This window comes from Eriocheir sinensis, chromosome 16 (assembly GCF_024679095.1).
Source record: "Eriocheir sinensis breed Jianghai 21 chromosome 16, ASM2467909v1, whole genome shotgun sequence".
Lineage (NCBI taxonomy): Eukaryota > Metazoa > Arthropoda > Malacostraca > Decapoda > Varunidae > Eriocheir > Eriocheir sinensis.
In genome coordinates this window covers 14,070,171-14,081,560 of record NC_066524.1, presented here as the reverse complement: position 1 = coordinate 14,081,560, position 11,390 = coordinate 14,070,171, and the positions used below count along the sequence as shown (strand labels likewise).

The following is an 11,390-nucleotide window of genomic DNA, read 5'->3' as shown; positions in this document are numbered from 1 at the left end:
ATCAGTCGAGTTCTTATGAGTGGTATCTTAAGTTCACGGTACGGAAGAAGGGTCAAACTATCACCAGGGTCATAAAACTACCCCTGGAAGTGCCCACAACTCCTACGAAAGTCTTGTCAATTATGTGTGCTTGGGCGACTAAAGGTTTAAGAGTACGGCCCCTAAGGCTTCGATGGGTTTGATAGTTATGGACCTAAATAATTTCGAGTCTAACACACCGACACACTTGAAAAGGCTTTTGTAGGAGTTTGGGGCAGTTTCAAGGGTAGTTTTATGACCCTTCTGGTTGTCTGACTCATCATCTGCACCATGAACGTAAAAAGACACTCATTAGAACCCGATTGATTTCCTTTGTTGCCTTTGGAAATAGATCTTGTAAGAGCCGATAGCACCTCTGAGAGTCTGAATACGTGACCTTGGACGATTTATTACAATGGGCAAATTTTCAGTGAATCTTCAGTCAAACCACGATTTCCGCTAGCGTGGTTCTCATTTGTTTCTTGTTATTGCTGATGATGATGATGGTGAGTAATACCGCCTTCATTCGAGGAACTCTACCGTAGCTTTGGAAGATCGTGGACTCGTCAGAAAACCACGGAAATACGAGAACCAACCCAGCGGAAATCGTGGTTTGACTGAAGTTCCACGGAAAATTTGCCCCTAACTAAACTTAACCCGAGAAAGTAATGTAATCTCGCGAAAATAGCAATCAAACCTCTCCCAAATGTGCCCAAATCTGGCACCTACAACACGTATTCGACCTCTCGGATGGGCATGTGGCAATGTTTGTGCTGCGTGAGATGTGTAAAAATTGGATGCATCTCGAATTGAACTGGCTGGAGCTTGGTTTGTTCCGCGCCTCAGTATAGATCGATATTTTTATTATGAGGTTCGACTTTCACGGACCGTCTTTCAATTGCAATCATTTTTTTCTCGCCTCCTTAACTTAGAGCACTTAGATTCTCCTTCACAAATTTCCTCAAGATATTTAGTAAAGATATATATCCACGTCTTATATTCTAATGTCTTGTGCTTCCCAGGATAACTAATAGTTTTCCTAGACGTCCTAAACAACAGACGGAGGTTGTTTAGTATTCCGCTCAGCTCTTAATCTTCCTTGCCGTGTGGTGTAACTGACCGAGCGTGGTTTAAATTCTTCTCAAGTTTCTGACATGTCTGACCACAGAGTTATCCATGTGCTGGCGTCCTGTGCCTATTGAAGGATATCTGGAAGGTGTTTGCTAGGTCCTTTTATGCCTATGGAGATAAACCGAGTAAGATTGTTTTGTACCTTGCGTATCTTTGTTTGGCGGAAGAATTGCTTAGGTGTGTGACGTGGGTAGTCTATTGTGTTGCATATATCGCTTCCTCTTTACCATTTTGTATATGTGTATTGGCGTGTGTGGGGGTTGAGGAGGCATGGAACTGATTTCTACGAGAGTGTTGAAATAGGTGTAGGAGTTAGGTGGTGAAACGATTGAGAATTGCGCTGAAAGATTGTGTAGTTGTGTAACGTTTATATTGTGCTGTGTGACGCTTTCTCAATTGACTTTTTGTATATGTATTAGCGCAAGTGTGTGTGGGGGGGGTGGGGGAGGCGTAGAGGAGGCATGGAACTTGTTTTTCTGCGAGATCTTGTTGAAATAGCTGCAGCATTTAGGTGGTGAAAGTTTGAGAATTACACTGAAAGATTGTGAATTTGTGTGACTGGTGTGTTGTATTGTGTAAGGCTTCTTAATTGATTGTTTTGTGTGTGTATTGACGTGTGTGGGGCTACAGAAGGCTGGAACAAGTTTTCTGCATATCACTGAAAGATTGTCTAGATGTGTGACTGGTGTGTTGTGTGTAAAACCTTCTTAATTGATTGTTTTGTATGTATTGATGTGTGTGTACAGGAGGCATGGAACAAGTTTTCTGCGAGAGCTTGTTGAAATCGGTGAAACAGTAAGGTGGTTAAACGTTTGGGAATTCGCCAAGACTAAAAGAGAAAGATTGTTTAGATGTGTGACGCCTGTTTTGAAATGTGTGGCGCCCTTCCTCGATAGCCTTGTATTTATACGTGCTAGTGTGTTTGTGTATTTGGCGAGGCTATGTTTAGGTATACAGCTTGTTTACGGCAAAGCGTCCGTACTATGAGAGAGAGGCACAAAGAGAAAACTATTGCGTATAACCGAGAAAAGTAGGAAGTGAGCGAAAGTCATCAAGGTATTCTCAAACACATTTAGTTATAAGGCTTTGGTAGAGGTTTTCGGGGGTATTTCCATGAGTAGTTTTATGAGCCTAGTAATAGACTGACAAGGCTTCGGTATTCTGAATATGAAAAAAAAAAATAATGAGAACCCGAATAATCTCGATCCATTGTGGGTTTTGGAAATATATGTTGCAAGAGCCGAAAGCGTCTGAGAATGCGAGTCCACAGAAATCCAATCTCACCTTCCATGATCATCTCAATACAGTACTTTCATTACTATTACTATACTACTCTGTTCAGGCTAACTTGGCGAATAGGCCCCTCCCCCTTTCCCTAACAAGTGAATATCATTGGCCAGTCGACGAGCAAGCCACGCCCCCTCTCCAACAACGACTATGCACGTGATTGGTAGATGCTGGGTGAGGTTGAATCTTATTGGTGCTCGCTGGGCTGTGGTGGGCGGAGACTATATGATAACGCTAATATGAATAGACTTTACTACTACTACTACTACTACTACTACTACTACTACTACTACTACTACTACTACTATATTTCAGAAACCTGCCCCGCGCCATCATGATCTCAATGCCCCTCGTCACCGTAATCTACTTCCTCGCCAACGTCGCCTACTTCGCCGTGCTGACGCGCTCCGAGATCCTGTCCTCCAACGCTGTGGCCGTGGTGGGTGCCTGCTGGTGTTACTGATGGTGGTGGTGGTGGTGTTATTTTGTTGTTGTTAGTGGTGGTGATGATTGGAGGGTGGTTGTGCTTCTTCTTTTTTTTTTCCTGTTTCTTTCTTTCTTCTGCATCTTCTTTATCTTCTTTTTTTCTCTCCTTTTCTTCTTTTTTCTTTCTTTCTTTCTTCCTTCTTCTTCGTTATCAATTTCTTTCTTTTTCTTCTTTGTTATCTTTTTGTCAACTTTTCTTCTTTTTCTTTCTTTCTTTCTTCCTTCTTCATTATCTTTTTCTTTCTTTTTCATCTTTCTTTCTTCCTTCTTCATTATCTTTTTCTTTCTTTTTTATCTTTCTTATCTTCTTGTCAACTTTTCTTCTTTTTTCTTCCTTCCTTCTTCTTCTTCACCATCTTCATCATCATCGTAGTCGTCATATTCCTCCTCCTCCTCTTCTTCCTTGTTCTTGTCCTCCTTGTTCTTCTTCTTTTACTACTACTACTACTACTACTACTACTACTACTACCACCACTACCACTACCACTACTACTACTATCACTACTACTTCCACATCTGTTTGTTTTAGATTCTCATAATATTTTCCTTGCCAATATTCATACATACACTTATACAGTCCATACTTATACTGGTCTTTGTCCTTGTATTAAATCCCTGTTAATAGTTCCTTTTCATACTTACGTGCCAGATTGTATCATTTATTTGCCTGTTTTGTATTCCATTTCATTAGTCAAGCAAGTTCAGATTTATTGATTCATTAGTTTTGATTTTCTTACTCTCTTGGATGTCTTTCACATATTCTAACTTCATCTTTTATTCCCTCATTCTTTGGTTTATCATTCCTTCTTCTCTTTAACCCATTCATACATTCACTTTAATTAATATGAAATGAGAGAGAAGGAAGAAATAAAATAAAATAAAAGAAGGAGGATGGCGACAAATGAGAGGAAGAGGAGGGGGAGGAAGAAATGAAAAAGTGAAGAAGGAGAAGAAGGAGGTGGGAAATTGAATGGAGGAGGAGGAGGAGGAAATTGAAAAAGGAAAGAAGGAGAAGAAGGAGGTGGGAAATTGAATGGAGGAGGAGAAGGAAATTAAAAAAGGAAAGGAGAAGAAGGAGGTGGGAAATTGAATGGAGGAGGAGGAGGAAATTAAAAAAGGAAAGAAGGAGAAGAAGGAGGTGGGGAAATTAATGGAGGAGGAGGAGGAGGAGGAGGAAAAAAATGACAAAATAAACCATCTTCTCACCCCTTCTTTTCCAGTCCTTTGGTAACCGCATGCTGGGGGTGATGCGCTGGACGATGCCCTTCTTCGTCGCCTGCTCCACCTTCGGCAGCCTCAACGGGGGAATCTTCGCCTCCTCGCGCCTCTTCTTCGTGGGGGCGCGCCAAGGCCACCTCCCTCAGATCCTCTCCCTCATCAACACCAAGAACTACACACCAGTACCCTCCCTGATGTTCCTGGTGAGTCGGGGATGAAGGGACGGAAGAGGTCAGGTTAGGTCAGGTTAGGTTAGGTTAGGTTAGGTTAGGTTAGGTTAGGTTAGGTTAGGTTAGATTAGATTAGGTGGAGAAAGTTGGCCTTGGGGTTCATCTCTGCCACATTGGTCCTTGAGTCTGTGTCCTTTCCCGCCACTTCCCTTACCTCTCCCTTTGTACTTCCAGCCTTATATAAAACTCATTAGGACAGGGAAGGTAGAGTTGGGGGGCATACATTACAGCTGTGCGTGACTTTGGTGCTCAGCTTTGTCGCATTGACCCTTGAGCCGATGGTGGATTAGGGACAGGGGATAGGGAGGGGGAAGATTTGAATATGAGGGATGAGGTTAGAAAGAAGGGGATGAGATTTGAACACGAAAGATGAGGGTAAGAGAGTCAGGGGAAGGTTTGAATATGAGGGATGAGGTTAGAAAGAAAGGGATGAGATTTGAACACGAAAAATGAGGGTAAGAGAGTAGGGGGAAGATTTGAATATGAGGGATGAGGTTAGAAAGAAGGGGATGAGATTTGAACATGAAAGATGAGGGTAAGAGAGTCAGGGGAAGGTTTGAATATGAGGGATGAGTGTAAAAGAGAAGGGTACAGATATAAACATGAAAGATGAGTTTTGGGCAGAAGAAAGAAAAGGTGTTCGAACAGAGAATGTAAGCTTTGGAACACACACACAGAAACGTGAACCATACATCTTCTTGAGGTGACATGAGTGTACTAAAGAAAATATTATGAGGATTATTTTTAAGTTATTATTATTTATTTTTTTACAGCAGAGGAGTCAGTTCAAGAGCATAAAAAAAAAGGAAACAAATATGAAAAAAAAAAGCCCGCTACTCATTGCTCCTAAAATGAAAATAAGTGCTTCTGCTACTGTATACTTTCATGAACTCTCCTTGCTAAATAATTCACAGACTTTTTTTATATACGCATACTAAAACAAACCAAGATAAAACCCCACGAGTTCATTTACTAATTGTTCGCCTTTCCTGCAGGGGCTGATGACGCTGTTCATGCTGATCACCTCGGACATGCAGGTGCTCATCAACTACATTTCCTTCACCGAGTCGCTCTTCATCCTCATGTCCATCGCGGCGCTGCTCTGGCTGCGCTACCGAGACCCCAACCGTCACCGCCCCATCAAGGTGTGTGTTTACCTGGTTGTAGTATGCAGGGCCTTTATTTTTCTCCCTCCATATCCATTTTCATATAATTTTTCCTTAAAGCTTCTTATATGCTCTGCCTCCACGGCTTATATTTTTTGTGTGTGTGTGGATCAAGTTACCTAGTTGTAGTATACAGAACCTGAGCTACATTTGTCTGGTCATGTCTCCATATCTATATTCCTCTAATTTCTCCTTAAAGCTTCTCATATGCTCTGCCTCCAACTCTTGTATTCTTTTTTTGTGTGTGTGTGTGGATTTGCCTAGTTGTAGTATTTGGGGCCTGAGCTACATTCATGGGGTCCTGTCTCCATATCTATATTCATTTAATTTCTTCTCAAAGCTTCTTATATGCTCTGCCTCCACCATTTATATATTTTTTTGTGTGTGGATTTACCTAGTTGTAGTATTGAAAGCCTGAGCCATACCCACAATGTCCCATCTCCATATCTACATTTGTCCAGCCTTTCTTTTTTCTTTTTAATTTGTGAACACTTTGCTGCAGTCACTTCTTCCTTTAATACTTTCTGATTGTATGTGTTTCTGTGCGGAAAGCTGGATTTCTTGACATTCCTCAGTTTGTTTTTGTTTCCTATTACGTGTGTGTGTGTGTGTGTGTGCGTATAAACTTCTTCCTTTATCTCTCACACACTCCTGTTTTATTTTTCCTACATTAAAAAAATATTCAGATAATTTCCAATCGTGCTATTATTATCACATTTAACACTACTACTACTACTACTACCACTAAGACTACATCAACCAACACTATCACTCCCATTACCTCTTCAACCACCACCACCACCATCACCACCATCCTCACCTTCTTTATCCCTCAGGTCTGGCTTGGCTTCCCGATCCTCTTCTTCGTCATCTGCCTGTTCCTGGTGGTGCTGCCCATCATCCAGCGGCCCATCGAGCTCGGCGTGGCGATCGGCATCATCTCCATCGGCATCCCTGTCTACTACCTTGGCATCCACAGGGAACACTCCGAGGGCTTCAGCAACTTCATGGGTGAGCGGATTTTGTTCACTCGTTTTTTGGTTTATTATTTTTTTCTTCCGTTAAACCCATTTGCATACTCGTTTTAACCTCATTTTTTCTTCCCTTGTCTTCATTTTATCATTCCTTCTTCCTTTAACATTTTTTTCACTTATTCTTTGGTATATTATTTCCTACTTTCCTTAAACCCATTTACACATTCACATACTCACTTAACCCTCATCTTTTTTTCCCTTGTCTTCATTTTATCATTCTTTCTTCCTTTAAGCACATTCACAAACTCATCTTTTATTCACTTATTCTTCAGTTTATTATTTTTTCATCTCTTAAACCTATTCACACATTCACATACTCATTTTAACATCATTTTTTCTTCCCTTGTCTTCATTCTATCATTCCTTCTTCCTTTAAGCACATTCACGTAAACACATTAACCTCTTTTATTCACTCATTCTTCAGTTTATTATTTTTTCTTCTCTTAAACCCATTCACACATCCACTTTAAAACGAAAGGGTGAAGGAGAAAGAAGCAGAATAAAAATAAGAAAAGGAGGAAGAGGAGGAGGTTGGGATGAGGGAGTGGTTTGATAGAGGACTGGGTAGTGTTTGTTTTTGATAAGGGAGTTTGATTGTGTTCTTCTTTTGGTAAGGATAAGAAAATGGTTTAGTTTGTTTCTTATGAGGGACTTGGATATCATTTTTCTTTTGGATTACGACGAGAGTGAATGTTTGTTATTTATTAGGGAGTTTGATGACGTTTTTAGTTCAGTTTAACATAAGAAAGTTTTCCTTCAAAGGTTTATGTTGGGTTGTAGTGCATGATGTTTCTAGGATGCTTATTAGTTGGTTTAGTTAAGGCTAATACTGACAGCTTCCTCAACTCCCTCCACCCCTTCTTCTCTCCCGCAGGCAAGGCCATGTTTCTGAGCCAGGTGCTGACGATGGGGCTGCCCGAGGAGAAGCAGGCCTGATGTGTGTTACCAAGAAGGACAGGCAGAGAGAGGAAGAGGAAAAGGAGGAGGCGGAGGAGAAGGAAGAGGAGGAGGAGAAGGAGATGGAGAAAGAGGAGGAGGAGGAGACAACTTGGCAGATGCTGGAAGAGGAAAACTGAACGCAAAAATGATGTGGTGACAAAAATAGTGGGGAATAATTAAGCATTCAAGGTACATGTGAGGTGATGACCCGAGAGGAAAGGGTTGTGAAAGGAATTTGAAGTTACCAAGAAATGTGTACTTGAAGGAATCTGAAACAGTATCATAAAGAGAAATTGATGAGACAGAAACCTAAATAAAGACTGCAGAAGTGTGGGTAGTCGGAATTTTCCATTTAAAAGACTGGGAAATTGTCACGAGGGAGACATGAAAGCTATGGCGTGGCAGGAAACACACGTTGTGCTATGCGTCTGTGAAGATTTGTCGTTATTTGAATATTTAATGCTGGCAGTGTGTGAGGCATTCAGAGGCAGAATTGGATAACTTTATATCTTGCTCCTTCCTCCTGGGTCTTGGCATTGCTTTGCGTAGTGTGTCTGCAAGTGAAGAGTCCTCCAAATACAGTATTTTTGTACTTTAACATGTAGAGCCGAGTGAGTGAGTGGGGTGGTTGCTGTGTTGGCCACTCACTTCTAGACGACCAAGCTTGGCTCTGATTGCCTCATCTCTGTCCACGATGCAACACTGTATAGTTTAGAGTGTTTAGAATCAAAACTTATGGAAAATTACCAACCCTCAACATATCACAAACTTCTCTGATTAATATTTCATTTGCAGCTTTGAATTACTAAATTAATTATTTAATTATCTCCATTGCTATATAAGACTGCCCATGCTGAGTATAACATTTTCAGTGTGTCAATTGTGAAGGCGTTGGTGTTCATGTGTATGATACTAGGCAAAGCTCACCACTGTCATGAAGGGCCTTGTGCCTTCTCAGAGTTCAAGTGTCTTGGTGAAGTGTGAAGACTGGAGACAAAGCTACACATTCAGGGACAGCTCAATAGTGACAACACAGGGAGGAGGGTTGTCTCTGCTCCGGGTTCCAAGTGTCCGTGTCATGACAACCATCGTCCTGCTTGCTGGGTCTTCCATGCTGCTGCTCAAATGCTGCTGTGGACCAGTGGCATAGCTACCAAGGGGTGTGGGAAGCCATGGGCTTCATCATGTAATTCTGCATAAATGTGGCAAATAGTTATTTCTGCATGGGCACTGGGTGCCCTCATGATTAACTTGCCTCCCCCTAATGCCCATGAGATCCTACATATGCAAACCCTGGCTATGTCACTGCTCTGGACACAGCTATTTTTTATACAGTTTCCAGTTTGAAGATTAGATTTGCTTCTCTCTGTGTACCTTGTTGTTTGTCAGTGTGTATGGCATCTTCCCTCGCTGGAGACACGTCGAAGCAGTCCACTCAAAGTGGTGGGTCTGGTGGGTTGGAATCAGTGTCAGTAACAGTGGACAGGGGCGTGGAGTGGAGGTGCTGGCAGGGAAGCAGGGAAGCTAAATAAAAACTGGTACATTGACAGCTTCAACTATTTTATACCACTGTGCAGTGCTGGTGTTCTATATAAGGTGTTTACTGGAGCCCTTTTGTAAAGAGAAAAAAAATGCCAAACTTAAAATGGCCAGTTCCTCTCAACACAACAAGCTCACCACCACTGCTTCTCACACCCTTTTCTGTCACTGTGCCAAAAATGGTCATGCATAAGAAAAGTGTATGTTTGTGGGACTCGTGCCTTGTTACTTTTGATATGTCAACCATCAGTATTATCACTGTTGAGTTCAATACTGAAAATGTTATTTCTGTACCTTCCATTTTTACTGTTTTTTATCTTTTCATTTATTTTCATTTCTCATTTTTATATAATTTTTATAAAGCATTTGTATATTCTTTGCCCCAGTTCATCATTCCTCACAACTGTCCCAGATGTCATCACACAAGAGTCCTGCCACAGGCCTTGCTGGTGGCTCACTGTTCACTGCTTCCTTCTCTTCCTTCGTCACCGCCTCCGTCGTGTGGTGCCTCAACACTTCAGAGCCCAGAGTACAAGAGTTCTGGTGGATGTCTAACCTTTGCCTTACACACTCTTCCTGCCTTTTCATTAATATCATTTCCATCACAAATTTCCATCATCATAATATAGCAAACAGTATTTGTCAATGATTAGTATTTTGTTATCATCATTGTTGTTTCTGGTGCTGCAACATTAGGTATATTGTTACAGTAGTTTGCTTTGATTTATCCTAATTGTCAGCAGCCTATTTGTGGGGTTTTGTAGGTTCAAATATTTTTAAATTTCTTCTTAAATCTTCTTCTCATGTTTTGCTGTGTAGCTATGTCTGGTCTGTCCCCTCAGCAAGCCTTTACACAAAACTGTGATACATTTACTATTTCTCTGTGTCAGTCTGCCTCAGCCACCTCAGTGCACCCAAGCTTTTATACATTCACTCATGAGCCGAGTATGGCCGGCACGGTGGCCAGCGTCCCTACATGTGACTGTTTTACTCATGCTGTGGCTGGCTGGTGGGTGGAGGAGGGTGGCAGGCACCTCGTTCCTACAGAGTCGTCATGTTTGTTATTTTGTACTTGTTGCCGTTGACAGTGTAAGGAGAACTTTTGAGATGGTGGCGGCGGCGGCCCGGAGGAGGTTGTTCAGATGGTTGCTGGGCTGCCCCGTTACCAGCTTTACATTCACCCTTTCGTAAATACCTCTCGTTTGTAAATAAGAGTGGAATGTAAATAGTTAACCCCTTAACTTTGGTGTATTCAAAGGCCAGCATTCCTGTAAGCCTCACACTGGATACATGGCAGGTCCAACCTTGCGAGTGGAATGGTCATCACTTGCAATGCAGTGCCTTCATTTTCACAGAAAACAGATGATTAGAATTTTCATGAAAGCGATTTTACAGTATATGTACATACAGTGGTTCCCATGATCAGAAATTTACATGTGATGGTGTGAAACCATAATCAAAGCATGTGTTTAATAATTGTTATGGTCAACGGTTTTGATTCAACTAATGTATAGAAAATATCATTAGAAGAATTACAGCTTGTTTCAGGCATGACTTGGTACAGTTCATTATAGTTCACAGCTTTGAACAGTACAGCAGCCTCCAACAGGGCAGCAGCTGTGTCAAGGTGCTGCGCCTTGTAGGGGCTGGACGGAACCAGCTGTGAGGGTGGAGGCATTTGTGTATCGAAGGGTGTGGGCTGCCGGGCATTGTGTGAGCTATGTCAAGGGAGAGCCGGAGAGGATCGACAGATTCATTTGTGTGTGTGTGGTGTGTGTGTATGTGTGTGTGTGCATGCTCACAGGCATGTGTCATGAAAGGCTGTTTGATGTAATAATTGTCAAATACTGTACAGTTATACACTCACTCAAATGCTCTCTTTCTGTATGCAGCTGTGGTGGGTCTGAGTGTATTGCCAAGGGGGGGAGAGGCTTTGTCACAGGCAGGTTTGGAGACTTTGGTGACCACTGAGTATTATACATTGTAACTTATCTACACTGGAGTTATTTGTGATACGGATTGTACAAGTCTGGCAAGCAGTTCATGGTTGTTTTTGATAACTTGTTAAGATATTGTTAGATGTGTAGGGCGGAGGAAACTGTGGTGTGCGTGTGTGTGTGTTGCTTCTTGTGTACGACAGGTGAGGGGTGAAGGATGATTGTGACCGATGCCTGAATGTCTGTCTGTTCTCTCTCTCTCTCTCTCTCTCTCTCTCTCTCTCTCTCTCTCTCTCTCTCTCTCTCTCTCTCTCTCTCTCTCTCTCTGGTGCACTGTGCATAAGTTCTCAGTATCTTGAGTATCAAGTGTAAAGTTAAGTATTTTTATAAGGCTCTTTACAGATA

The 11,390-nt window shown here is 41.9% G+C and overlaps 1 protein-coding gene across 1 annotated transcript; it reads left to right on the top strand.

Moving 5' to 3' along the window:
* Positions 1-2,715: 2,715 nt before the first annotated feature.
* On the top strand, positions 2,716-11,305 carry LOC126999329 (large neutral amino acids transporter small subunit 2-like). Its single transcript, XM_050861799.1, has 5 exons — positions 2,716-2,875; positions 4,143-4,343; positions 5,366-5,515; positions 6,373-6,547; positions 7,445-11,305. Exons 1-5 carry the CDS (start codon positions 2,771-2,773, stop codon positions 7,504-7,506), a joined length of 693 nt encoding a protein of 230 aa, XP_050717756.1. The 5' UTR covers positions 2,716-2,770; the 3' UTR covers positions 7,507-11,305.
* Positions 11,306-11,390: the final 85 nt, after the last annotated feature.

Coding starts and splice junctions, on each gene's coding strand:
- LOC126999329 (XM_050861799.1), top strand. CDS start 2,771: ATGATCTCAATGCCCCTCGTCACCGTAATCTACTTCCTCGCCAACGTC. Junction 5,516..6,372: donor ACCGTCACCGCCCCATCAAG/GTGTGTGTTTAC, acceptor TTTATCCCTCAG/GTCTGGCTTGGCTTCCCGAT. Junction 6,548..7,444: donor GGGCTTCAGCAACTTCATGG/GTGAGCGGATTT, acceptor TCTCTCCCGCAG/GCAAGGCCATGTTTCTGAGC.